Below are 27,668 nucleotides of genomic sequence, written 5' to 3' on the forward strand. Positions count from 1 at the left end.
CTATGGGATGTGTTCTCAGGCATGAGGCCTTCCTTTGGATCTGTGCCTCACCATAACACACCACACCCACAATGCCTTCATGCTGTAATTATCATCTAATTACCTGAACAACCAAAACAAGGGATGGCTTGAAGAATTAAAAACAAATCCATCCATGTGCATGTGGTTCTCCTTCTGGATGACAAGTCCCATGTGATGTCACCAGAGAACAGCCAATGAAATGGCAGCTTTCCTACAGCTGGTGTGTTGTCCTGCTTGACTCACACCTGGAAAGGAATAAGAAGGAGATTTTCAGCCTAGAGGGAGAGCTTCACTTCAGTGTCAGAAAAGATCCTGCTCCGTGCCAAACAGGATAACCGAGGCAGTGAAAGGTGAGCATGTCTGGCCTTGTGCTTCCTGGTTTCTTCTTTAGTGGCTATGGTATTTTGTATAGCTTGTGGTATTTTTTTATTTTTTTTAATTTCTGCATAACATGAACTCTGTAAAGTGCTAGGAAAAAAACAGGACAGGGATGATTCTCTGGGAGGACTGAAAGGGAAGCTTATAAAGCTGGATGTGGATTTGATTATGATTTTTTATTGGAAAATTATATTTTGCCCCAGGGCCAGTTAATGCAGGGCACTGACCTATCTAGTTTATTAGAAACATCTTCTTGTAATTAGCATGAGATGTTGTGGGGTCCAATATTCAGAACATGCTGAGCTTCTAAATTTGTGCCCTATTATCAGCCAGACTTAGATGTATAACTTTTTCAGCTGAAATTCATCTTAATTTAGAAATTTAAAAGTTATGCTTCTAAATTTAGGTCTATCATTCATTTGATTAGATTTATGAGCCTAGTACTGAAAATCAGTGCTAAGCTCTTAATTTCTTTTCCCTGTCTTAAATCCACTCTTGTTGCTACCTATTTTTTATGCTCCTAAATGTAAGAGTTCAGTGAGATTCTGAGTAAAAATTTATGCACTGAGCCTAGTAAATTTTCACAGAGGGCAATTTATGGACACAGCTCTCAACCCTCCCCCCTTTAACAAAGATGCAAAAGTGGGGGTTTTTTTAGCACAGGCTGGTGCGCTGAATGCTCTGCGTTGCTCCCTACGCTTATAGAATTCCAATGAGCGTCAGAAGCAGCGCAGAGCATTCAGCGCACCAGCCTGTGCTAACAAACACTTCCACAGTTTTGGAAAAGGGTGAGGGAAGTTAAGAGCATAAATCTTTTGAATATCAGGCCCTGCATGTTTTAGGGGAACTGCTTCACAAACTTTACTTTGCATATGCAAATAAAACCTTAATGTTTAATTCACAGTTTTAGCTTGCTAAGTTCATGCAATTTAGTTTAAGGCTATGTTTCATTTTAAAATGGTGCCCAGAAGGGCAGCAGAGCAATGAGCAGGCAATCAGTTTCCAGGAAAGGAGGTGCTGTCCATAGAGGGAGCCTTATGCTTGCAAAATGCCAAGACTGGCTGGAGTACTGTGGGTCCTTGTTAAAAATTCAGTATGCCTAGGCCTGGGCCAGTGGCACCCTCTCCCCCTCCCATGCCACGCACATGTGCGCCCCTTCCCTGTACCTTTTTAACTTTGGCACGAGTAGCGATGAACTTGCTGCCTGCAACAGCTTTGGAGCTCTTTCTAACCACTTCCCGGAAGTGATGTCAGATAAAGCGCCGAAGCCGTCGCGGGCAGCAACTTTGGCACTGTTCGCTCTTAACTTACAAAGGCACAGGGAAGGGGTGCAGCAGGGGGGAGGGGGAGGAGTGGGAAGGGGGGGTAGAGAGGAGGAGGGGTACCAGAGCCCTGAGGAAGACCATGCCTGGAGCAGGCCACCCCTCTTGCACCCCACTTAATATGTCACTGGCCTGGGGATTCATTAGTGGCCCCAAGTGTGCACCATCTGCTCTACATCCTTTGCCCCTCTTCTTCATGGAGAGTTGCTGAACAGTGAGCAAGTGTTTGAAAGTGCCTTGGTCCCTCTTCATTCCCCATTCTTCCTAGAAACTAAAGCATGGATCCTCATTAGACCCACCTGGCAGCTGTTGAAGACAGGATGCTGGGCTGGATAGACTTTGGTCTCACTCAGTATGGCTTTTCTTATGTTCAGGTGGGTTGGCCCAATGCTAGATGGAGGAATATTTGTTCAATTCATGGGACAGGTCTTCCATTCCCCAGTTGACTGTGTTCACAGCCCTAAAAGGCAAATTTTTAAAAAGTCATTGTTAGTGCTAAACTCAGCAACAATGGCCTTCTCTTGAACCATAAAGAGTTTGTTCAATATTGAAGGCATTAAGGGCCAGATTCTATAAACAGTGCCAAATGGCACCTACATTGTAGGTGCCGCTTGGCGCAATTGCCAATCAAAAAGCAGCACCATTTAGAGCAGCGGTCTCAAACTCAAACCCTTTGCAGGGCCACATTTTGGATGTGTAGGTACTTGGAGGGTCGCAGAAAAAATAGTTAATGCCTTATTAAAGAAATGACAACTTTGCATGAGGTAAAACTCGTTATAGTTTATAGTCAAATATATTTATTGAGCTCAACAAAAGAAATTAAACAGGTAACGGTACACATAATAGGTAAAACAAGCCCAAAACATTTTCAAGAAACCCACAGCAGATACCAATCCCCCCCTCAAACCCCCAAGCTCTCTACCCTACCCCAACCCACCCTAGGTCCTCCTTCCAAGTGAATCCCCAGTATCAAACTGCATAGCAAAAAGAAAAAGATAAACTTATGAAGGTAGAACAATAGAAAGGGGTATCAACAGTTAAGTAGGCGGCTACGAGCCACTGGAGTCATAGTAGTCCAAAAGGGCTCCCAGGTGTACTGGAAAAGGCGACCCAGTAGTGAGGAGAAATTCCTCACATCCCGACGCTCCCACATCAGAAGAGTAATCATCCGGCACCTCCACAGGCAGTAGTTGGGCGCTTCCTCATCAAGCCAGTGAAGTAAAATACATTTCAAGGCAATAAATACTGTCCATTTGAGAAAAGCAGCAACTCCTTGTTTGCGGGGAGAATAATGTGGAACAACTCCAAACAGGACCAGTGGAGAGCGCTTGACAGTGATATCCCAAATACATTCTACAAAAAGAAAGATGGAGCCCCAAAAGGACTGAATGGAGGGGCAGGTCCAGAACATTTGTCCCAAACCCGCCTCAGGAGCTTGACAACAGCAACAGGCCACAGACATACAGAACCCAGCAAGATAGGCCCGTTTAGGTGAAATATACAAGCGAAGAGTCAACTTATAATGTTGTTCCCAAAAAGTAGGATATTTATGAAACGCAGACAGCCTGCGAACAGCTTGTAAAATACTCGTTATAGTTTATAAATCTTTCCTTAATTGCTTCTGATAATTTCAGCTATACACAGCTGAAAGCAGTGCAACATGCAGAAAGTGAAAAACTATCAAAGTATCAACTGCAAGAGACCAGGTACTATTTTGAGGCCCTCGGTATTATAAAGAATGATTGTTTATGGAAAACTTTTGCCTTAAGTGTCCTGTGGTCGCGTCCGCAACCGCCTTCAGCTCTCACCTCCAGCACGAGATTGCGTACACATGCACAAGCTGCACTGTCTCCAGTGGTTACCTTACGTCCTGGAACGTTGCCCGCCTCACTGCTGTAACCTCACGCAAGCGCTTTCCTGCGTCAGTACGCGATTGTCCTCTCCACTCCACCTCACAATCACGTACAGATGCAGGAAAGCGCTTGCGTGAGGTTACAGCAGTGAGGTGGACAACGTTCCAGAACAATGGTAACATACCAAGGGCCTCAAAATAGTACCTGGTGGGCCGCGAGTTTGAGACCACTGGTTTAGAAAATCATGCCTAGGGGTGCCTAAGAGGTCTTGACTCTTAGGCATCCTAGACATAGGCCAGCTTTTCACTCACCTAATTTAGTGGTGCCTATGTCGAAAGGCTAATGATGCCTAACTCAACCATACCTATTCGCCGCCCATAATCATGTCTGTTAACATAATATGCATGGCTTTCTATATTTGTCAGGTGAAATATCAAATATCAATATCCAAATCTCTACATAACTTCACCTTTAAAATAATCAACTTTCACATAAGTAAAACTTATAAATCAACTTAATTAGACTACCTAAAGACCTCAGCGGCTACTTCTCAAAAATTAAAGTCCTTTCATTTGAGATTATTTAACAAATATTTCACTATTTTCCAATTCTTCATTAGCATCATTCTGCAATGTGTGTTTAAAGTTTGATACTCATCTTAAGCAATATAAAACGGGACTCAGACATGAATTCACGTTTCACCATCAGCTGTGTCAAGGAGTTTCCCTTACAAAGACATTAATGAATATCTATAAATACTATTTCAATACATCGATGTATTGAAATAGCACAGATGTATCACAGGAGAAAGAAAAGCAAGACAACGTAGAGACAGGACTTAAAAAGAAAGAAGAAACCAAAAGAATCAAGTTGATATTTCAAGATCAGTGCAAGTTATCAGGGTAATAACTCTCCTAGGCACACACAGCAGCATACAGGTGCCCCGCCCCTTTTCTCTTAGCTGCTCTGTTACCGGTTTACGCTGTGCTTTTGATTGGTAGCAGCTGCTGTCAGTCATGTGAGGACCCTCCCTTGAAGGAGGAGTTTAGAGGGTTTCCCAATTGGAGCTTGCAGAAAAGCTGGGTTTCTCTCCGGGTCGGTGAGGAGGCGGCATGGGATAGAGGGCTCCGGCAGATCCGGAGGTGCTAGAGCAGGATGGGAGGCTCTGACTGATCCCAGCTGCGAACCGAAGCAATGAGATCGGGGCAAAGCCTCAAAAAATAAATCCCAACCCTTCCCTCTCAGCAGCAGATTCCTGCATCGCTGGATTGGCTGCTGTAGAGGGTTATTTATCTTCCCCCCCCCCCTCACCTTTATTTTGCAAAAGATCTGCATTTTAATTTCTCGCTTATAACAACGACAGCTGACGCTTTGGGTCAATAAATGAGGTAAGTTTAGCATCCTGTCCCTATCATCATTCAAAGGAATTATATGCAGTATGTTTTTATTTTTTTTTTGGTGGTGGGGGGGGGGGGGATGGCTATGATCAAAGGTATCCTGGATTTTAAACGAGCTATGTAAGGCTGTTTGCTATAGTATATAGTGGTTTTGCTGCTTTTATAGATGCGTTTAGATTTTCCGAAGGAAAAATCAAATGAAAACAACAGGCCTATTCCTGCCTGTCTTTTGAACGATGGAAAAAAAGCAAGTGTTCCTCTGACTGAAGCTGGGCTAGGATTTCTCGGCTCTGCAGCCCCCTGAATGCACCTGTCAAGCAGGAAGGAATCCTGCAAGTGTCACTATGTACACCCTCCCCCTATACAAGAGAGCAGTGAAGAGAGACGAAATCGGGGATGGAAAAACCCTTTGTTCTGCAGAGGCCGAGGTGCTTGTATTGCTCAAATGTCAGCATCTTGCAGAAGACCGTAGTGTGTTTTGATTCTGTAGGGGGGGGGGGGGGGGCTGCTTTTCTATCATGACTTAAATTGTGAATTTCATTTTAATGGAGCCTGGAATAACAGCAGATGAACTATATTTTTGACAGAGGTACCTGATGTCTCTGCCCCCCCTTCCCAAACAGACTGCGGGGGCTAATTGCGTCTCCTACATCTTATCTGTCTGAATGGCTTCCATGCTTAATTAACCCTTTGGAAGCTGCTAGCAGAACTGCAGGTTCTGATGGTTCCTTGCACCGTAGTTCTCAAAATGCTTTTTTCTCCAGAGCTGGATGATACATTCTTAATATGGTACCATTCTCAGGGTAGGTGGCGTAGTAAAGAGACTGTGAGAGTCCCAGGTCCAGAATGTAAGTAACTGCCCATGTTAAAACTAAAAGCTTTATGGGTGACAGACATGTTAACACATAAAGCTGTGTTTCTGAAATGTCCGTGCTAGACATGTTCATTTAAGATACATTTATTTAATTTGCTGAAGCAGAATAAGTTAACTGTCCTTTTGGACATTTTCTAGTATAGTTCTGCTGGCTAGATTGTTTTCTATCATCTCATCTTCTCAAAATGCTACATTGATGTATTGATTCTACACTCCCCCTCCTCATGTATTTTCCTTTTATTATTCCAAATTTGTTATAATAATAATTATTATTATTACATTTCCTACTTCTGGCCCCTTCCCCAAAACGCGTGCATCATTTTCTTAAGCCCATTCTTCCTAGTTTCAAAAATCATTGCAGGGATTTATTTGTGTTCTGTTGTGTTTTTCTGGCTATGCTAAGCTTTAAGCAGTAAACAGCGCAGTAGTGCACTAATTTTTTGTGGTTTAGCCAGGGTACAAACAGCAAAGCTGAAAGTGTAAAAAAACAAATGCAAATTATTGTTATTGTTATTATTATGCTTCAAGATGAAGCAGGAAAAGAAAGAATCAAATGAATTGTGTTGATGTGTTTCTAGCTGAAAAAAAAAAAGATTTTATGTAAAAGAAAGAACTTATGAAGGCCACTTCAATTCGCTTCCGATAGCAGCATTAAAGAAATAACTTTTCACATTCCCATATTCCTGTAAATCTTTAGACTGTGGCTGCGTCACATAAATTTGTACTTTACCGGGTAGGGCAGAAGGAGGGGAAAATTGGGGTTTATAAGCAATTCTTTTCCAACAAGGCTTTTGCATTAGATGAGAAAAACAGTAGGCAATTTTATTATTTATTTGCAGGAGGATGATATGTTTTTTTTGGACGTGTTTGGTTTATTTGCACTAGAGAATGACACGGGACAAATTTGGTCCCATCCCGTGAGTTCGGTCCCTGTCCCATCCCTGCAATCTCTGTCTTCATCTAGCTGGCAGGGATGGGACGGAGATGGAGATAGATCCCGCTGGGACGGGGACAAATTTGTCCTCGTGACATTCTCTAATTCTTGCACACAACCGAAATCAAATAAATTGAATGACCTGCCATACCAATTGGAACCTGGAAAATGTAGCCTTTAAATCAAAATAGGCCTGCATGGAAGATACTCCTACTCATATTGGTTATCTGTATTTTGCCAAACACATCGCATAAGACTAATTTATAAAATAATAATAATAAAGGCAGAAGCTAAACTGTAAGAAATGGCCCCAGTGTTATTGGAATAAGCAAAATATGTAATGGGGTGACACTGAATATTAAGTTCTTAACTTTAATTTAGTCTGATCTTTCACAATTACCACACGCTTTTTCCTCTCAGGAATTAGTAGGATGTTAAGAGCTGTGCAGACACTTGATACTGAGTTCCTCTAGTCCAGTAAAACATTGAAGGCAGGGCTTAATGAGTTCACAGTTCAAGGTTCAGGTGCATTGTGCACTTCAGTCATAGATCCGGAAGGAGGAACACCATAATAGTAAAAGGATAAAAAGTCTTATTGGCAATTGGAAAAGAGAAAACCCTCAAATCCCAGCATGATTAGAAATGAAGGAGCTGGCTGACAGCTGTAAGCTGGTGGCTGTAGTGGGATCGGGGAATTGGCTCTCCTGCTTTCACAGCTGAGAGAATGAATTCTCTAGTAACTCAAATGAACTGGTTATAATTTATTTTCTTCATTCCTTGACTGACGGAAAGAAAAGCCAATAAAATCTTCAAACCTAGAGTTACATGGAATGGTGCAAGTATTAGTGAACGCCTGTGCTAACCGACTAATATTCCCCCCCCCCACCCCCACTGCAGCAGTGTCTGTCTATCACTTACCACTTTTTAGCCAAAGTAGGTCAGTGATTTATCTAGTCGACAGGATTTATTCTGTTGTCTGGTGAATCAGGAGCAGAAAAGCCTTCCAAGTGCAAAAACGTTCCAAGGGCCAGACAGCGTCTTCGTCAGTCAAATAAAGCCATGGGAAGGCAACAAATGAAGAACTAAGGCATAAGAAGAATAATCTTAGACTTCATTTACATTGATTGAATTCGCTAATATCTGAATGGCTCCTGTGGCCCTTCCACTAACCGGGCTGAGCTCTATAAGAATACGTATGAGCTAGTCGCTACAGGGTATTTTTTAGTGTATGACTGACTGCATGTTCATTTTCTATATCGTTCTCTCAGAACAGTTACTTATTCAGGTACTTGGGCATTTTTGCCTATCTGTCCGAATGGGCTCACAATCTTTTTGATGTACCTGGGGCAATGGGAAGATTAAGAGACTTTGCCCGATGTCACATGGAACAGTGTGGGTTTGAACCCACAACCTCAGGGTGTTGAGGCTCTAGCTTTAACCCCTGCGCCATATTGTGCTGAATAGTCACTAAGTTTTATTCCGCTCTATCATCCTGGGCTCTACCTGTCCTTCGGCTTCGTAATGATATGGATGATTGCAAAAGACACAAAATGGAAAGCCAAACAGTGCTGATTCCCTACAGACCTAGTATAAGCCTAGAGCAAATGCCTCTTAGAGCAAGAGGGTTACAACCGCTGCAGTAGGTACCTGCACATTCTCTAAACTAAAAAAGCATTCTTCAACTCCGGAAGATATATGCAGCCACCTCAGGAACGGAGAGTGACTTACATACTACACAAGACAAAAACGTCGAGCTCATTCCACCGCCCACTGTGAGCTCTCTCCATGGTGCTGTAACTCAGGCGACGCACGGAGCAAGCATATTCTTCTCTTTGGAATCTGTACATGGTGAGCTTGGCTGTTTTCAAGGCTGGCAGCTCTAATGAAGACAGCTTATTCACTTAAGGGCAATTAGCCTAATTACATTCCATATTTAACCAGAATGAATAATCAGAAGAAAGTGCATCTGGTGTTATGGTAGAGGAAAGTAGTGATTGAGCTTTATGCATGCATGAGGTGGGGGCAGGCTTGACTTTTTAGCCTGGTTGGAAGGATCTCCACATATTGCGATGGATCATACCACAGCATCACTGTGGTTGCATTTGTCTGACTTTCTCAGGAAGGAAGTGGGCACAAACACTACCGTAATAGTGTAAACCACTAAAATCTATCACTGGGTGAAGGAAGGAAAAGAGACACACCACAGATGGGAGTTCTGTTTTTTATTATTATTATTATTTTAGGGAGGGAAAGATGGATAAAATTCAAAGCATATTGGACATTCAGATTTACACATTCCCAGTCTGAGGAGTCAAAAAGTTTCAGATTAGGAAAAAAATAGCATTACTTAGCTTGAGACAATTATCTAAATATCTTGCTTGGGGAGGGGCTAAATTTCCATTTTTATATGTCCTCTTCTGCTATTCTTACTATGAAACTGTCAGACCAGAATAGAGACTGGTTTTATGATCCACTACAAGTGTCAGTAGACTAGCTCAGACTATGCTGTTGTTGGCTTCTCTCTATAGGTGTTGTTCCTTTTCCACTCCCTTCTCTGCATTCTTCAGTGTCTTTCTGTATGTTGTAACCTCACATCTCCTTTCTACACATCCTCTCATTTATTCACATTCATCTCCTTCGTGCATCTGACAAAATGGACTTGTCCTTGAAAGCTCATGTATCATAAATCGCTGACTCTAAAAATAGCTTAGTCAAAAAAGAATGAATAGAAGCTAAAGTCTGAGGGAAAATCCAGCTCATGGCTCAGCAAAGAACATAAGATTTGCCACTGCTGGGTCAGACTAGTGGTCCATCGTGTCCAGCAGTCCGCTCACGTGGCAGCCTTTAGGTCAAAGACCATTCCCCTTCTAGAGTCTAGCCTTACCTGCTTATGTTCTGGTCCAGCAGGAACTTATCTAACCTTTTCTTGAATCCCTGTAGGGTGCTTTCCCCTATAACAGCCTCTGGAAGAGCATTTCAGATTTCTACCACTCTCTGGGTGAAGAAGAACTTCCTTACGTTTGTACGGAGTCTATCCCCTTTTAACTTTAAAGAGTGCCCTCTTGTTCTTTCCACCATGGAGAGGGTGAACAATCTCTCTTTCTCTACTAAGTCAATTCCCTTCATTATCCCTTAGTTACTGGACGGCCCAATCTGTTTGGATCAAAGGAGATGAACAGTTGAGGAGATGTCCTGTGAGCTCTGTATAAGTACTAAGCCAAGGCTCTTTTGCAATCCTAAACTTCACCCGGTCAGCTTATCCATAAGCACCATCCCACCCCTCCCATTTTTATCTGTTTCTAACTAAAGAGACTGTCTGGTTTCCTTGCAGTAGAGTCTGTGCAGCTCTACTAGGCTTTCCGATGCCAGGTGCTGATGTTCTGGAGGCAGGCCTTTCTAAGCTAATATCCTGCCTTTCTAAGCTAATATTTTATTTTCAGAATGTCATCTTCTTCTGCAGGTTACCAGATCTGTGCTCTTTATTATGAGGTAATGGTAGTAGATGAATGGCTGAGATATAATCTATAGGTTGAGATGGAATAATCTTATGATTTTTACTGATGTTTGTGATTTTTCTTTTTTAAGACGCTCAAAACTTGAAGTGTATATGTGATACTATGAGCTGCCTTGGATAAAAGTGGATTAGAAATGTTTTAAATAAATAAATAATACACTGGAAGAAAATGAGACAGCAGGAGATTGTTCGTTTATTTACCACTTATAGCTTAAGTGGTTTACATTCAGGTACTCAAGCATTTTTTCCTATCTGTCCCGGCGGTCTCACAATCTATCTAATGTACCTGGGGCAATGGGGGATTAAATGACTTGCCCAGGGTCACAAGGAGCAACATGGAATTTGAACCCACCACCCGAGGGTGCTGAGGTTGCAGCTCTAACCACTGCACCACCCCCCCCAAATTATAGCTACACAATGCTTGGTGCCACTTTAGGAGTCACCACTGAGAAAAATGATTTGGGTGTCATTGTGGACAATACATTGAAATCTGTTCAGGGTAAGTGGTGGCCCATAAAGCAAACAGGTTGTTAGGAATTACCGTATTTGCCGGCGTATAAGACGACTTTTCAGTACCTTAAAATCCTCCCCAAAGTCGGGGGTCGTCTTATACGCCGGGTACAGTTTACATGCCCTTACTTGCGGGGCTGGATGTACTCAGTCGCGCAGCTCTTCTTCTCCCTACCTTCTCTGCTTGCAGCACAGAGCCGAACGGAAGTCTTCCCAACGTCAGCGCTGACGTCGGAGGGGAGGGAAGGCTTAAACAAAGCCCTCCCTCCCTCCGACGTCAGCGCTGACGTCGGGAAGACTTCCGTTCGGCTCTGTGCTGCAGGCATGGCAGGTAAGGAGAAGGAGAGTAGCCTCGCGGTTCGAGTGGCTACCAAGAGAGAGGGGCGGCCGCCCCGCCCCGGTTGCAGCACAGCCGGCCAGGTTCCCTTACTTTTGTGGCACTTCCCCGACCGACCGATAACAGCCCGGGTCCGACAATCCTCCCTGCCCTATAGCCGCGAATCTAAATACCTTCTTACAGCAGCTGTAAGAAGGTAATTTAGATTCGCGGTTAAGGGCAGGGAGGTTTGTCGGACCGGGGCTGTTGTCGGTTGGTCGGGGAAGTGCCACAAAAGTAAGGGAACCTGGCCGGCTGTGCTGCACCCGGGGCGGTAGAGAAGGTGTGCGGAAGAAGGGGTAGTCTTATACGGCGAGTATAACACAAAACTCTATTTTTTAACTAAAAGTTGGGGGGTCGTCTTATACGCCCAGTCGTCCTATACGCCGGCAAATACGGTATTAGGAAAGGAATAGAGAATAAAATAAAAAAAATATCAATAAAATATCAATCAATAAATCAGTAAAAAATATCTGCATCGCTCCATGGTGAGAGCGCACCTGGAGTATCATTTATTATTTATTTATTTACTGCATTTATATGTTGCTTTTAACAAAACAGCTTACAATAAAACATAGGGCTCCTTTTAAAAAGCCGCGCTAACGGTTTTAACACACGCACCGGATTAGTGCGTGCTATAGCGTGCGCTAGCCAGAAATCTACCGCCTGTTCCAAAAGAGGCGGTAGTGGCTAGCACGTGCAACAATTTAGCGCGCGCTCTTCCGCGCATTAAGGCCCTAGCGCGGCTTTGTGAAAGGAGCCCATACAGTACATAATTAAAACACATAGAGCAGCATAATTTTAAAAAAAGGTCTAAGTCCATTTTGGGCCTAGAGCTCTAGTCGCTCAAAGTCGGCAGCGTTTAAAGTCCATTTTCAAAAAAATACCTCCAAAATATGTTGGGTTTTTTTTTTTTTTTTTTCCCGAGAATCATCTAATTTTACATCCAGCCGTTTGATTGTCCAGACCGCCAAGTCGTCTGTCTTTATACGCATTCTCATCCAAAAATTCATCCAAGTCAAAAAGACCTTTTAGATGTGGGAGGAGTCAGCAAAGTGATGGACTGGCCACCCAGACATGGCAACAGAGTAGTTGGGCACCTTACAGGACACTGCTGTGAACTTCACAAAAAAGGTGCCACATAAACATCTCACAACTCCCTTGCAGGTCATGGTGATCCCCCCAAAACATACTATACCAACCTGTCTACCACCCCAGTAGCCCTTATGGCTGCAGGTAGCACCTATGTGGCAGTGCAGTAGGGTTTGGTGGCCTCACATTTTTCACCATGCATTCAGTGGTTAGAGTGGTTTATGGGCCCACCTTTGTGCAGCCCTACTAGGCTTTCCTATGCCAGGTGCTGATGTTCTGGAGGCAGGTATGTACGTTTTTATTCTGATTTTTGTGGTGGTGTGGGGAGGAGGGGGGTCAGTGATCACTGGGGGATTGTTTGGCGGTCTGTACTTTGTGTCTGCAGTGGTTATCTGGTCACTTTGGATACCTTATGAGCACTTATACCTGCTTTTAGATCGCCTAAGTCACAGCATATAAGTTCCGTCTGGGCAGTCTCATCAAACTTTCAATTATCGCTGCAGGACAACTAAGTTTGGTTGGCCCACCTCCCGCCCTAACCACTCCTTGAAAAATGCCCCTTTTTGCTCTGGGCGCACAGCAGTAGTCAAAAGGCCTAAGATGACTCTAGATATGTCTAAAACCCGTTTCGATTATCGGCACTTGGACAACCTGTCTTTTTAGGTCATCCAAGTGCCAATTTAGGTGGGTTTTTAGACATATTTTGTTTTGATTGTGAATACAAATGCATAAAATCTAAATACACCAGGCAACATTCCCCCCTTTCCTTCAAAGGTTTTACACTTTGTACAAAAACCAGCATGCAGCCGACATATCACAATCATTCACCAGAAAAAAAAGTCTGCAAAAACAGAAAGGTCTTCAAAACTTTCTTAATCTGCTGGAGGGAAGTACTGAAATGAATATAGCCTGGAAATTAATTCCAAAGCCATGAGCCCACAATAGAAAAGGTGCAAGATGAAGTTTCAGTATAATGCACCTGACACAAATCTGGCACCACCACTTTCCTCTCTCCTGCTGAACAGAGGTATCGGGCTGGCCTCTAAAATTTAATCACCTGATGCAGACAAGTTGGAGCTGTTGCTTAAAAGCACTGGAAAACCTGTGTCAGAACTTTATATTGTATCTGAGAGTCCACCGGCAACCAATGGAGCTGCCTCAATTTTGGGGACACATGCAGTGGTGTAGCGAGGGTGAAAGGCGCTCCCTCCCCCACCCTCATCTCTGCCCCTGCTTCTCCCTGCTGCACATGCACCCCCTTCCCTCTAGTTGTTCACCACCACAAGTCATGCTCCTCATGACATAAGAATATAAGAATAGCCTTACTGGGTCAGGCCTATGATCCATCAAGCCCAGTAGCCCATTCTCACGGTGGCCAATCCAGGTCACTATTACCTGGCCAAAACCCAAAGTGTAGCAATATTCCATGCTACCAATACAGGGTAAGCAGTGGCTTCCCCATGTCTTTCTCAATAACAGACTATGGGCTTTTCCTCCAGGAACTTGTCCAAACCTTTCTTTAAACCAGCTACACTATCCGCTCTTACCGCATCCTCTGGCAACACGTTCCAGAGCTTAACTATTCTCTAAGTGAAAAAAATTTCCCTCCTATTGGTTTTAAAAGTATTTCCCTGTAACTTCATCAAGTGTCCCCTAGTCTTTGTAATTTTTGACGGAGCGAAAAATCGATACACTTGTACCCGTTCTATTCCACTCAGGATTTTGTAGACTTCAATCATATCTCCCCTCAGCCGTCTCTTTTCCAAGCTGAAGAGCCCTAACCCTTTTAGTCTTTCCTCATATGAGAGGAGTTCCATCCCCGGCGGCTCTCCCTCTGACATCACTTCCTATGCATGGCACCCAGAAGTGACTTTAGTGGGAGAGCTGATATAGTCGTGAGGAACACGTTGAAGTTGTTGCTTGCAGGGTGAACAACTAGAGGTACGGGGGAAGGGAAGGGGGTATGCACGAGGCGGAGAAGAGGAGGGGTGCCGGCACCCCCCCTTACTATGCCACTGTACCTGGGGCAGTGAAAATCTTGAATGGAGTAGAACAGGCAATCACAAATCAATTGTTTGCTCTTTTTAAAAGTACAAAGGATAGGGGACACATCATGATGCTACATACTTTTAAACAAATACAGTAGAAAACATATTTTGGCTTAGCATATAGTTAAACTCTGGCACATATTGTCTTCAAATTGGGCTGCATCTATTATAGAGTCCACTGTACTTGATGGATTTATTTTCAATGTCTACTCAAAAAAATTATCTCGTAAAGCTCAAGACTTATTTGTCTATCCATCAGTAAAGGGTTGCAAGTTTAAAAGATATCATGAACGTATGCTTTCATATCATGCTGCCGTTTGGGATAAAGATTTCAAGCAATTACTTACTATTTCATTTTCCTATCTAGAATTTGGGAGACACTTGGAAACCTATCTGTTTTCTAGGTTCTTAGGCAATTAATTCTATTCTCATTCCCTAATTGTTACATTTTATAAGTCTTTTGTAAACTGCATAGAACTGTGAGGTTATGCAGTCTAGAAACTGATTTTATGTTTGTTTTATGTTTTTGGAACTCATGGCCAAAGGATATTGCAAAAGCAGCTAATGTAGCTGGTTTTAAAAAAGGTTTGGACAAATTCCTGGAGGAAAAGTTCATAAGCTCTTATTAAGGCAAGTCTACTTATCCCTGGGGTTGAATAGCATGGAATCTTGCTACTTTTTGGGACTCTGCCAGGTACTTATGACTTGGACTGGACCACTGTTGGAAACAGGATACTGAACTAGAGGGCCCCCTAGTTTGACTGAGTAGAACAACTCTTACAGCCTCTTTTACAAAGCTGCGCAGCAACAGTCCCGAAGCCCTTTAAATCTCTATGCTTTGGGGCATTTAGCGCAGTGCAGCTGCTAGCACGGCTTTGTAAAAGAGGCCTTTAGGTCCTTAAGAGATATTGTTATAAAAGAACATTTGTTATAATGGGAATTACTATTTCCTGATACTCACGGTTCTCTGGTTTCACTCATATAATTTTACGTAAACAGTGACCTTCCTAATCACGGATATAAAAAGGGATAATTATGGGATTTATTTTTATTTTCTGCCATTTGACAAAGCTTACTTTTAAGAATTTAAATCCCCCAAAGCAAAACCTTAAAAGTGCTGAAGTAACAGTAGCATCTTACAAGAGCATCTCATGAGAGGTGCTGAAAAGTTCTCAGCCCAACCAAGAAGAAAATGACGTGGATATGGTTCAATCAATGATCTGAAGCATTGTCCAAACATAGAATTTTGTTTCTGCAAATTGGCATTTAACAAAATAAGATAACACTACAGTGGCAAAATAACACTCAGTTGGTTGGGCTGAGAACTTTTCAGCACCCCCTGGTAGGTAAATGGCATTTTCATCTTTCAGTTCATCTTTTCTTACCTCTATTCTCTCCATCAGCAGAAAACATCCTCATCCTGTTAGTTCAGCCAAAGGAACTGCTGCTTCAACTCACACTGATAGAAACTCTAGCCTACTGTTGCTGGCTGAAGTTGTTAAAATTAGCCATAGTTGGAATATCACAGTATGACTTTTTGCTTCTCACCAGAGTCCTGTTATTCACATATTGTTTCCTGGAAGATTGTAGCTTGTCTATTCTGTCAGCACCAAATGTAAACTCAAATTACTAGTTTGTTGAGGGGAAGATTTCAAATAGCTGCTAGCACTCTCTTTCTTTGACCTCTCCAGGTGGAATGAAAAATTTTTTTATATGCTTATTTTAGAGCACAGAATCTGTGTGCCTTAAAATGGGCTAAAGCTCAATGAACTTGAGAAAACAGCTCTCCATTTCACTTGGAAAGCATGGATTAGACTGGGGGTGGGGGGGCTTGAACATTTTTATTTTATGCTTTAATGCTGATACTGTTTCCTTTGCATCCTCCCACTCAGCTGTGAAAAAAGATGGGGTGAGTGGTGAGGTTACTGATGTCTGTGCAAATTGAGTTGACTGACGGGTGCTGCCAATATTGTGTGTGAGGGATGGCGAGTATGTGTGCATGTGCGTGAGGGGGGATATGGGGGTAGAGGGTTAATGCTTCATATTCAGCTGTAGGCAGAAATACATAACCCTGAGAATCAAAAAAATGTTGCTTTTGTTAAGGGGATTCATGATGAAGCTCTAAAGAGTCCCAGCCAGTGACATGACGGGGTCTGCAGAAATGATAAAAGAGCCTGCGGTACATCAGACAGAACAAATAGAGGACACATGACTGGCACAGTTCTGCTTTATCAGCACCCAGCTCTGGTTTAACCTTTAAACAAAGTAAACTCCTCCCTCAATATTCGTGGGGGTTAGGAGCAGAGCTGGCCCACAAATATTGAAAATTCATGAATAACTTTTGGGCCGGCTCTGACCCACCCCGCCTCCCCGGACCTTACCTGGTGGTCTAGCGGTCTTTCGGGGCAGGAGCGATCTTCCTACGCTCCTGCCCTGTGCAGATCACTCAAACAGAATAGCTGCCGTGAGTTCCCGTAATCTCTTGAGACTACGACGGGAACTCACAGCAGCCATTTTGTATGAGTGATCTGCACAATGGATGGACGTAATTTATGAAAGATACAGTATTTAGATAAACAGATTTTCATGTTTAGCAACGGAATTAGTGCACCAAACGCCTTTCATTGCTAAGCTGATAAGTACAAGTTTTGTAGAAGGTCATTTTCAAAACCATTTCCATGGAAATAAGCTTTTACAAAATTACCCAAGTAGTATACAGGTAAGAATATCTACATACAGTGTGTATTCGCATGCTTTCACCCACAGTGAGTAGAGGTGTCTCAGGGGTGCGGTTTGTACTGACCCCTACACTTTGAAAAATTCAGGCATATAAAGCTGATTTTTTTTCCACAGGAAAAAGCTATGAATACCAAATAGTAGCCATAAGTATGCATGCTTAGTTTTTCTTGGATGATTTTCAAAGCGAAAGCTTACATGTTCTTTTACTTTGAGAATCTAGCAAAGTGCACATAGTATAGTGATTTTCTGCTGGAAAATCTGTCCGTCGGACTTTTTCCATGAAATGGTGAAATTTTGAAGGAAACAGTTGTGTATTGCTCTGCCCAGATACTTTAGAAGCAGGACTGACCAGGCGAAGGCAGGATAATTCAAAAGCTAGCAACAGATATTAAATTTAGGCCGGCCCTTATTTCGACATATCAAAATGGATTGAGTAACCACAATTCTTTGTTCAAGATAGGAGCAGAAAAGAAATCTGCCAGCACTTAGCTAAGGGGACAGTTGAGATGCACAGTCTTATCTTAGTTGGAGCTCACATTTCTGGGTTGGGACTTAAAGCAACCATATCTCGCAGCCACTTCACCACCTTCTCAAAGTGCGTCATCCTCTTGTTTGGCACAATTCACTAGTCTATCTCAGTGTGACAAGGACAAAGGAGGCAAGGAAAGGTTCAGCAGGCTAAAGTTACTCCAAATGGGATCTGGAGTCTGCCCATGCTTGTTGTAGTCTTTCCTTCTGCTAAGAGCTCAGGTCAAGCATAGCAGTAGGAAGTAATACACACTGAGCAAATTCTCATTCAGAGAACTGGAATTACAACCCCTGGAGTTTTCACTCTTTTTCTTGAATGCTAAATACACTCCTGCACTTGATTCAACTTTCTGCATCAGACCCCCCCGTGGTTTTAGTGAAAGTGCGAAGGATTAAGACTCGATTTTTAGTGCATCATAGTTGTTGCCATAGTAACAGCAGCTGGAATCATAAAAAAGACCAATTGGCCCATCTACTCTGATGCTTTACAAATGGGGAAATAACAAATTAATAAATCAAATCATGTCAAAGAGTCTGCCATTGTCCATGCTGCATAGATATATTGCAGCTGTAGAAGCTTGACTCTTTACTACTCTTCCTGTCACCTTTTTGGTGCTTCCTTATAAGATTTCCACCCTCTAGTGTATGGGATTGATCTAATTCTCAATCACTGGCATCAGGCTATTAGAATTTTAAATTTTTTAGTGTTTTTGACTTTTTTATCTTTTTAGTTAAATATTTCAATAAATATCATGGACATTTGAATAAGATAGTGCATAACTTAAAGAGCACTTATCTGTTAGAAGCACTGTTGGGATTCAACAGTGCTTCTAACAGATAAGTGCTCTTTAAGTTATGCACTATCTTATTCAAATGTCCATGATATTTATTGAAATATTTAACTAAAAAGATAAAAAAGTCAAAAACACTAAAAAATTGAAAATTCTAATAGCCTGATGCCAGTGATTGAGATCTAGACTGATGACATGCAATGAATAATTTTCATTATTTTGCTGGATGATTCGGTCTCTGAGGCACGGCTAAGTTTGCTACAAAACTATCAGGAAGTAATTTTGTATGTTGGTAATTCAGTTGATACTTCCATTAGTACTTGTTCTTTGGTTATACCATTGATCTAATTCCCCAGTAAATCAGTTGCTCAGATTTTTTTTGATATGCTCTTCCTTTAGTAAAACCATACTGTCTTGGTTCCAGCAAGATAATTCACTCTCCTTCATTAGTGTCTGTTAATTTTCAGAGAGATATAATCTTCAGCCTTCTCTCTGTTATGTTTTGGGAAGAGGGGCAACATCATTCTGCCCTCAGTCTCAAGGAATCACTGCTATCTCAAAATTTCTGTTAAGCAGCTCATTTAGAGGACTCTCCAAGCTGGCTTAATAGCCCAGGGTGTATCTCATCTGGCCCTACATCATTGTGCACTTGCATTTCTGTTAAATTTACACAAACTCTCTCCTCTTCCATATTTGGTATTTTAGATTTAATTATTCACCTTTTCCTACTCCAAGCTCAGGACCAATTACTATTTAGGTAGTGTAGCTATTTCTCTGTCCAGATGGACTTAAAATTTAAGAAAGTTAAATCCCTAATGGTCTTTCTCCATTCCCTCCTTCAATAAATACAAAAAAATTTTTTAAGTGTCCCTTGTCCCTGCCTTCAAACCTCCTCTTCTCCTCTGACTCTTATCACCTCTCTCCGCCTTTCATCTTTTCACTAATGTACCTGAAAATGTTTTATCACCTCATGCACCATCTCAAGTTCTCCTTTCTTCACCTTTTGTGATTACCATCCTGACTACCTTCCCCGCTTCTTCCAGCTTTACCTGATATTTTCCTCTGTGCTTTCATTTTTGTTGCAGTAACCTCCTTTAGTTCTTCTATACTTTCAGCTCCATTAGAGTAATGTGGAGGGGCAATTTCAATATGATGTCTAAATCTGATTTTGATTTTTTGTGGGAAAAATGTCCAAAATGCAGTAGAGAAAACAACCATTTTCAAACTAGAAAAACGTTTATCTTTACCTAAAGAAGGATTTAAAAATACTCGAGAGGGTGCAGCTAATAAAGGGCATGGAGAACATGGAATATGAGGAACGACTTAAGAGACTGGGATTGTTCTCCCTTGAGAAGAAGAGACTGCGAGGAGATATGATCGAGACTTTCAAAATACTGAAAGGAATCGACCAAATAGAGCAGGATAAAAAATTATTTACAATGTCCAATGTGACACAGACAAGAGGACATGGACTTAAGCTAAGGGGGGACAAGTTCAGGACAAATATCAGGAAGTTCTGCTTCACGCAACGAGTGGTGAACACCTGGAATGCTCTCCCAGAAGAGATAATTGTGGAATCCACCGTTCTAAGATTTAAGGGTAAGTTAGATGTACATCTCCTTATGAGTGGCATAAGGTGACATAGGTAAGGGTAAGCTAGATGCACATCTCTTATGAGAAGCTTAGAATGATATGGGGACTAAAACTATGCCAGGGTACACCTGGCCGGGCCTCCGCGTGTGCGGATCGCTGGACTTGATGGACCTAGGGTCTGTTCCGGAGATGGCACTTCTTATGTTCTTCTTATTATTTTTTTTTAATGGCCATTTCCTAGATGTGTTTGTCCTCAGTGCATCTATCTTTTTGAAAAAAAAAAAAAAAATTCCAAATGAAAAATTCACAAAACAACATAGGGACATAGGAGGGGCCAGCATTCTTAGCAGACTAGCCGTACAGGATTCATACATCAGAACTGCTTCTGAAACCTTACAATCAGAGGCCCTGAGTCTGGCTATGACTTGCCCATGATTCTTGAGTTCCTGCTTTAGCACTATGGACAGTGTTTCCTTAAATTTTCTGCATTGCCTGCATATCTGTAATGGAACCTGTGAGAGAGGAGATTAACTGCATTCATTTTTTTTTTCTTCCTGCAGGACACATAATGCTGACCAGCATCACCGATGGAATCATGTGTTGCCTTACCGGCAAAGCCACCAATTCAATAGGCCCCGTGGACAGTGTGGCGTCCAGCGATGGCTTTGATTTTGTAGAGGTGAAGCCAGGGCGAGTCCTCCGAGTGAAACACACTCTGCCAATCCGTAGTACCCCTGAGGTCCCACCAGAAGAGGAGGAGGACGGAAAGGGAGTGGTGCACTGCAAACGCAAGATCACCGTCTATCGCAATGGGCAGCTTGTGATTGAGAACCTGGGAGATGTCATTAGTTCAGAAATCCTACAATGCCACAACAGCAATGTGCAACCTAACAGCACATTGGAGGTGGAGCTGTCTGACTTTAACAGCACTACCACACAGAGCCATAGTCCAGCCAATCCCAAGGAAGCTATGGCTGCCAGACGCCGGAGACGGAAGCCCAAAAAGACCATCAACATTGACTGCAAGCAGAAGATAAGCAGCTGCAAGGGCTCCCACAGTGATGTGGTTTTATTTTTCATTCATGGGGTGGGTGGTTCACTGGACATTTGGAAGGAGCAACTGGACTTCTTCACCAAGCTAGGTTATGAAGTGGTGGCACCTGACTTGGCTGGGCATGGTTCCAGCACTGCCCCACAAATTGCAGCTGCTTACACCTTCTACGCTTTAGCAGAGGATATGAGAGCCATTTTCAAGAGATATGCCAAGAAGAGGAATATTTTAGTAGGCCATTCATATGGGTGAGTAGCTAGGCTCATATAACTGTCTGGAAACTTCCATACATTACATAGATTCTCAGGTGCTGGACTTGAGGGAAACTCCAGAAAAATGCAGGACCTGAAAATACTAGGGATTCAGACTATTCCAATATACTTATGCAACCTATAAGAATAAAATGCACATACTGGTCCTAAGTGAATCTGAAACAATCAAAGACTATCTCCTGGCTGATTTGCTTGCATTATGAATGATCAGGGAAACAGAGCTGATAATCACTGATATATTAGAAGCAGTTCTGCTGCTGTTTCTTGCAAGGAATGTACAGTCCAATCGGCCTTGAAGTTTTTCATAAAACGTACTAGAATCAATTATTTATAACCTCTTCAATAAGGCATGAATAAATAATATGTAGTGCTGATGCCACAATCCTCAGCCAAAAGCTACAGCCAAATCCAATGTCTTTCTTTAAGAGCTAGATGCCAACTCACTCACTGAATGGAGGCAGAGCAGCTTTGCATTTCAATGCATCAGAAGTACACTGCAGGGGCTTTGAAATGCAGATGGACTGCACTAACTGCCCATTCCCAGTGATGCAGAATTGGCCAAAGGGGAAAACTGTTGCCTAAGGGGTTCCAAAATACATTAGGAAATATTCTCAAACATTCTTTTTTTTAATATGTTTATTGTGGATGGCAACCCAGACCGTACAACCGTTAAAACGGTAGAAATGTAATCAGTGCCGTACAAAGGTACTAGAAAGTGGAAAGAAACAACAGGTACATATTGAAAGCAGGCACCAACAGGTCAACAGCCCTAGTGCAACCAACAGTTTCTATAGTAAGTCCTCCAATCACATAACCCCAGCAAACACTCTTGCATCACACAAACCCTCATATTTTGCACTCAAAACACAACATTCACTCCCCGCATGGCGGAAATGGGGGGATGCTTGGCTCTGTGGTCCGTTGAACATTCTTTTTTTCTGACTGGCTCCTAAAATTATGGGAACAAACAAAATAATTTTTAGATATAAATTCCACACTTCACAATAGCAAATTACATCCAAAAGTGGAATTTGCAAAAAAATAATTTATCGATTCTTAAAGGAAGAAAATTCCTTCTCAATCTGTTGCCCAACGATTTCAGTTATGATGTCATGTCAATCATCATTCATATTTAGGGAGAAAGGACCTCAGACAGGTTTTCTAATACATACAAATCAGCTGAAACAGCTGTTCAACTGAATGAACCCATACTATAATCATTGGTCTTCCTCCTCTTCCTTAACCATTCTATTGTGCAAATTCAGCAGTCTTTAAAAACTCTTAAATAGTTGCATTAAATATCCTAACTAGTACCGCTGCAAATTCATACAGACAGTCCAGCACTATCCAGATAGTACTGGGGCAGAGCATAAGCATTCTGCCTAGCTTTACAATGATATTTCAATGCTATCCAGAGGGCATAAAGAACGACCTACTACTTATCATTTCTCTAGAGCAGTGTATTGCAAACTGTGTGCCGTGGAGGATTCCAGGTGTTCCCCAAGATGCCAGCGAGGAGGAGAGGTGCTGATGCTAGCTGAGTGCTTACATGACATGCTTCTCGTGATGAGAAGCACATCCTGTAGTCAGTCAGCACCTGCACCTCTCCTTGCCAGCGCCTCCACCTTCTCCTCACCACTCCTTCTTCAGCACCCCCCTACTGGCAGTAATAGAAGGCTCAGGGCCGCGGCTGGAGAACATCTGCGCGTGTGCAGATGTCAGCGTGATGATGTCACACATGCATTGATGTCCGCACATTTCTGGGTGCCCTCCAGCCGCAGCCCCGAGATTAGTGTGCCAGCAGTGTAAAACATTTGCGACACACTGCTATAGAGCTACTGTACACAGCACAAACAAGTAAGAGACAGTCCCTGTTTGACAGAGCTTACATTCTGTTCAAGACAAAGAGGACAAATAAGAAATTAGGGAGTTTCATTTATTATGGGAATGATTAAAACTAGAGGGTGACTGAAACCAAACCAGCTACCAAAATTTTCAGTTTGGTTTTGGCCGAAACGGAAATCAAAACACCCCACCCCCGCAATCCTTCTCGGTGCCCATTCACCCCCCCACCCTCCTCCACCCATCACCCAAAGGCTTTCCCTGGGTCTACCGTTAAATCTCATGGTGATCTTCAGAGCAAGAGTGGTCCCCAGCTGCTCTTGCCTCCGCTGATTTCACAGTCAAAACATCAAGGCTTCCTGCAGCAGCCTCACGAAACTGCCACAGAAAGTCTCAGCAGCCCTTTTGAGATTGGAAATAGCATAAGCAGGAGTAACTGGTGGTGGTGGGTACTGGTGCCAAGAATGTCTGCGAGGAGGGGTGTGGAGGGAGGGGGCACCGAGAGTGGTCACAGTGGGTGAGAGGGACTCAGTTTTAGCAAAAAATGCACTCACATCAAACCAGGATTTCAGGTCAGTTTCAGAGCCAAAACCAAAATTTGGTTGACCTCTAATTAAAATAACATGGGTATTATACAGGTGAATAAGGATTAATAGTTAACACTAGCCTCCAAAAAGGTGATCTTTAGCCCAAATTTGAACAGGATCAGAGACGAGAAAGTGTTAAGTAAACCACATAATGAAGTGGCTAGCAGCAGAAGACCACCCCTTTCCTTACAGCTAGCACCTGTCACCACACACCACTGAATACATATATTCAGCACCGCAGCTTCTGTGGACAGTACCACTGAGTATATGTGGACAATTTAAACATGTGGTCAGTGTTTATAACAAACACTGACCACGGCATTTGAATACTGACCCAGTGGTGCTGTTAGAACGGTGCTTTACAAATTTTTTCAGTCTATTTTAAAATGTTAAAAAAAATCATGCAACCCCATCCCTACCTCTTTCTTCCTGTGCCTCACTCCAAATTGACTTATAGCACAGGTTAGGAACACTTTTGTGTGCTCTGCCTCCCACAGAGCCCACACAACCACGTTATAGTGTCTTGTCGGCTTGGACATGCCAACAAAGCTGCCGCTATCCAGGGATTTAATTTTTTTGCAGCCCAAGTCACAATCCCAAATGAGGATTCTGTGGACCCATTTTGGGGTTACAAACCAATTTCAGAATCACTGTTTTAGGACACAGAGGATTGGTAAAGCAGTTTTCTCACTCCTGGATAATAAAGGGGAGGATGGGGAGTGGAAGGAAGGCTTAAAGCTTTTCTTCCGGCACAGGGTTAGCAAAGATTTGATGTGGATTTCATAACTTGCAGTTCCAAATCCAAGCTCATGTATGTTCACATTCAGCACATAGGTCCTTGCTCTGAAGGGCCTACAATCTAAGTTTGTGATTGAGGAACTGGAATGTTGTGTCTTTCTCAAGGTCTCAAGAAGAGTAAGTAGGGGAAGTTGGGTTGAACCTTGACTTCCCTGGTTCTTATGTTGCTGCTCTAACCGCTTCCTACACCTTGTCAAATAGGTTTGTTGTGATATTTTGCTTAAGCCTTTATTTGGCATTGTTGCTCAGAAGCAACGGGTGTTTCTATGGCTCTTCTGGGACATCTGCATCTCCAAATACCTGTTTGCTTGGCACTATTGCTCTCGTTCAACATCAAGTTACGTATAGCAGCCATTTCACCATCTGCCAATTAAAGGGTTAACTCTTCAATGATTTTGAAAAGAGGAGAGATCAACAGCACAGACATCTCATTTCTCAGGTGGTTCATGCTCTGCTGTACTGCTGTGTCCTTCCAAGATTCTTCTGCTGCCTCCCACCTTTGATTAGTAGATAGTGATTAGTAGATAGTCGTTGGCTGTACTGTGAAGCTTTGGGTCTCCCTCACGAAATGATACACGGGAGAGATTATTTACAAGCACAGTGATGACGGCAACTTATAAATAGCCATAAGCACAAAGAAAATCAATCAGGTAGCAAGTAAGTGTAGGAAGTGAAACCAGGGAACTGAAAACCCAATACATTTGCTGCTGCTGCTACTTCTTGTGACCTTGGGCAATTTGCTTATAGCCCTGCTTTGCCTCAGGTACAAAAAAGGAGCTTTTTTAAAAAAATTAAAGCTTAGCATTCACTAAATGTTAAAATGCCCATAGGTATAAAATGAGACAGCATTTAGGCCCAAATTCTCAAAGCTGTGCCGAATGTTAGGTGTTGATAAGGCACTCTACCATCACCTAACTTAAATGGTTTAATTGGTGATAAACGATGCGGTAGTTGACCATGTCATTTGAAACCAATTAAAATTTAATTTTAAAAACATGTATGTGCTTGGAAGTGCCTACAAACGATGGCAGCCAACTCCCATCCATAGAGGAGCTTACCTGTGTCTGTGTCTAAAATAGGCATGGTTTATTACACTGGAAGTTGATGCAAGCACTGGTAGGCACCTCTGTGAGCAGTGGCGTAGTAAGGGGTGGGGGTGGGGGGTGGTCCGCCCCAGGCATCATCTTGGTGAGAGCGCAGGCACTCATCCTCCTCTCCTTCCCTGCCCTCCCCCCACTGGCGCGTGTGCGTGCCACTTCCCTTCCCCCGTACTTCTGTAACGTTCCTGGCATGAACAGCAACCCCCAGGCTGCTGTCACACCAGCGTCGGCTCTTCCACTGATGTCACTTCCTGGACCTGCGCCTAGGAAGTGATGTCGGAGGAAGGGCCAACGCTGGCACGACAGCAGCTTGGGGGTTTCTGTTCATGCCAAGAACGTTACGGAGGTATGGGGGAAGGGAAGTAGTGCAGGGGAAGGAGCGTGGGGGGGGGGCACACCCCCAGGCATCTTCCTGTCCAGTTTGTCTATCTTGACTAGATTGTAAGCTCTTTTAAGCATAGACTTTCTCTTCTATGTTTTAATGTACAGTGCTGCATATGTCTAGTAGTACACTTCTCCCTCCGTATTCACTGTGATAGGGGATTAACAGAACTGCAAATACAGAAAAACTGTGAATGTTATTCGCTGTTTTCTATTAAAAACCATCGTGAATATGGTGAAACCGCGAATAACATGGTGGGAGACCTGGCCTGTTCCTGAAGGAGAGGCAAAACACGGTGAAGAAAGTGCTGGGAATCGGCGATTTTCTCTGTAAATGCTTGGAATCAGCGATTTCTCTATGCAAGCTGACGTAATTTGGGGGGGAGAGGAGCCAGCAAGCTAAAAACTGTGAATAATCGAAACCGCAAATGCTGGGAGAAGTGTACTAGAAAAATGATTATTATTAGTAGTAGATTCTGTCAAAAGTAAAACCCGGGCCTACATTTCCGGCACCTACTTTTGACATGGCTGAGATTCTCTGAATGCTGCTGTCGCATGAACACACGTGATTGTGCCGCTTTCCTAAGTGGCCGCTTCTAGTGAATCCGGCCCTTAGTGTGTGCTAACTCCCATACGTGTAGAAATCTGTTACCATTTTAGTTTTCAGTCCCCTCTTCCCATTCTGAGAGGACATTCCAGGCATCTGTCCCCTTACCACCAAAAAGTTTTTCCTGATGTTCCCAAGTTCTGCGTAATAAAAAAACAGAGGTTTAGTGACTGCATAATCAATAGTTGACCACTAGTTAAATGTTTATCATAGCCCCTTCTCTCCTTTCCTGTATGGTTTGCATGGGTCTAATTTTGGGTTGCCTCTATTGCTTTTATTTCCACAGGGTTTCCTTTTGCACTTTTCTGGCCCATGAGTATCCAGATCTGGTGCATAAGGTGGTCATGGTCAATGGAGGGGGTCCAACAGCCCTAGAACCAAGCCTCTGCTCCATTTTCAATATGCCAACCTGTGTGCTGCATTGCTTATCTCCTTGCCTGGCATGGAGCTTCCTCAAGTAAGTAATTCCAGTGTGTAAAAGCATGGTGAATGTCCTAGCTTTTAATTAGCTGGTGTTCAGAAGCTTCAGGGGAATAAAGCAGGGAGGTTTGCACTGTATCAGCAAAGCTCCATGTGACTGGACTGGACCTCAGCCACACTGGAACAGAAGGAGGTGCTGTAGGGCAGGAATGAGGTGCACCAAGCTGGATGTGTGGGGTTTCAATCAGTACTGGAATAGTTCTATTTCTAATACACCACTTCAGTAGTTTTCAGGCTTGTCTGTGGCATATAAAAATTTAAATAAATAAACAAATCTGCCTTTCCCAGAAGCAGTCTAAGGCAGAGTACCACAGAACACAAAGCATGCATGCAGAACTGAGATACGGGAAATAACAAATTTGGGTTTTCCTTACATATGAAGAGCCTCTCCATCTATCACAAGGTGCCCCACAGCTAAGGATCCTCGGAACTGACTGCCTTGCTATCCTACACCCCCTCCTAATATACACCATAGCCTAAACTTTTCATGGTTACTCAGTATTCTTGTCATCCAGCATACCGACTGACAAACTGCTTATCAGGTGTGACAGATGTGAGACAGGGTCCTTGGGTACCTGCC

At 42.9% G+C, this 27,668-nt stretch overlaps 1 protein-coding gene and 1 long non-coding RNA gene across 3 annotated transcripts in view; one reads left to right on the forward strand and one right to left on the reverse strand.

Moving 5' to 3' along the window:
• The first annotated feature begins 314 nt into the window (after positions 1-314).
• Positions 315-27,668, forward strand: part of ABHD8 (abhydrolase domain containing 8) — a 34,856-nt gene continuing 7,502 nt past the window's right edge. The window contains exons 1-3 of one of the 2 annotated variants that reach the window (XM_033957061.1): positions 315-371; positions 20,531-21,269; positions 26,895-27,065. In XM_033957061.1, the coding sequence (XP_033812952.1) occupies positions 20,539-21,269; positions 26,895-27,065 (902 nt within the window). In that variant the 5' untranslated portion in view covers positions 315-371; positions 20,531-20,538. Of the gene's footprint in view, positions 372-4,671; positions 4,963-20,530; positions 21,270-26,894; positions 27,066-27,668 lie in introns of those variants that run through there. The other variant, XM_033957060.1, reaches the window with a different exon arrangement.
• LOC117366030 lies at positions 21,943-27,664 on the reverse strand. Its single transcript, XR_004540484.1, has 3 exons — positions 27,463-27,664; positions 26,654-26,748; positions 21,943-22,242 (listed from the first exon to the last, which is right to left on the reverse strand). It is a non-coding gene; the product is annotated as an uncharacterized LOC117366030 (long non-coding RNA).

This window comes from Geotrypetes seraphini, chromosome 8, assembly GCF_902459505.1.
Source record: "Geotrypetes seraphini chromosome 8, aGeoSer1.1, whole genome shotgun sequence".
Taxonomy (NCBI): Eukaryota; Metazoa; Chordata; class Amphibia; order Gymnophiona; family Dermophiidae; genus Geotrypetes; species Geotrypetes seraphini.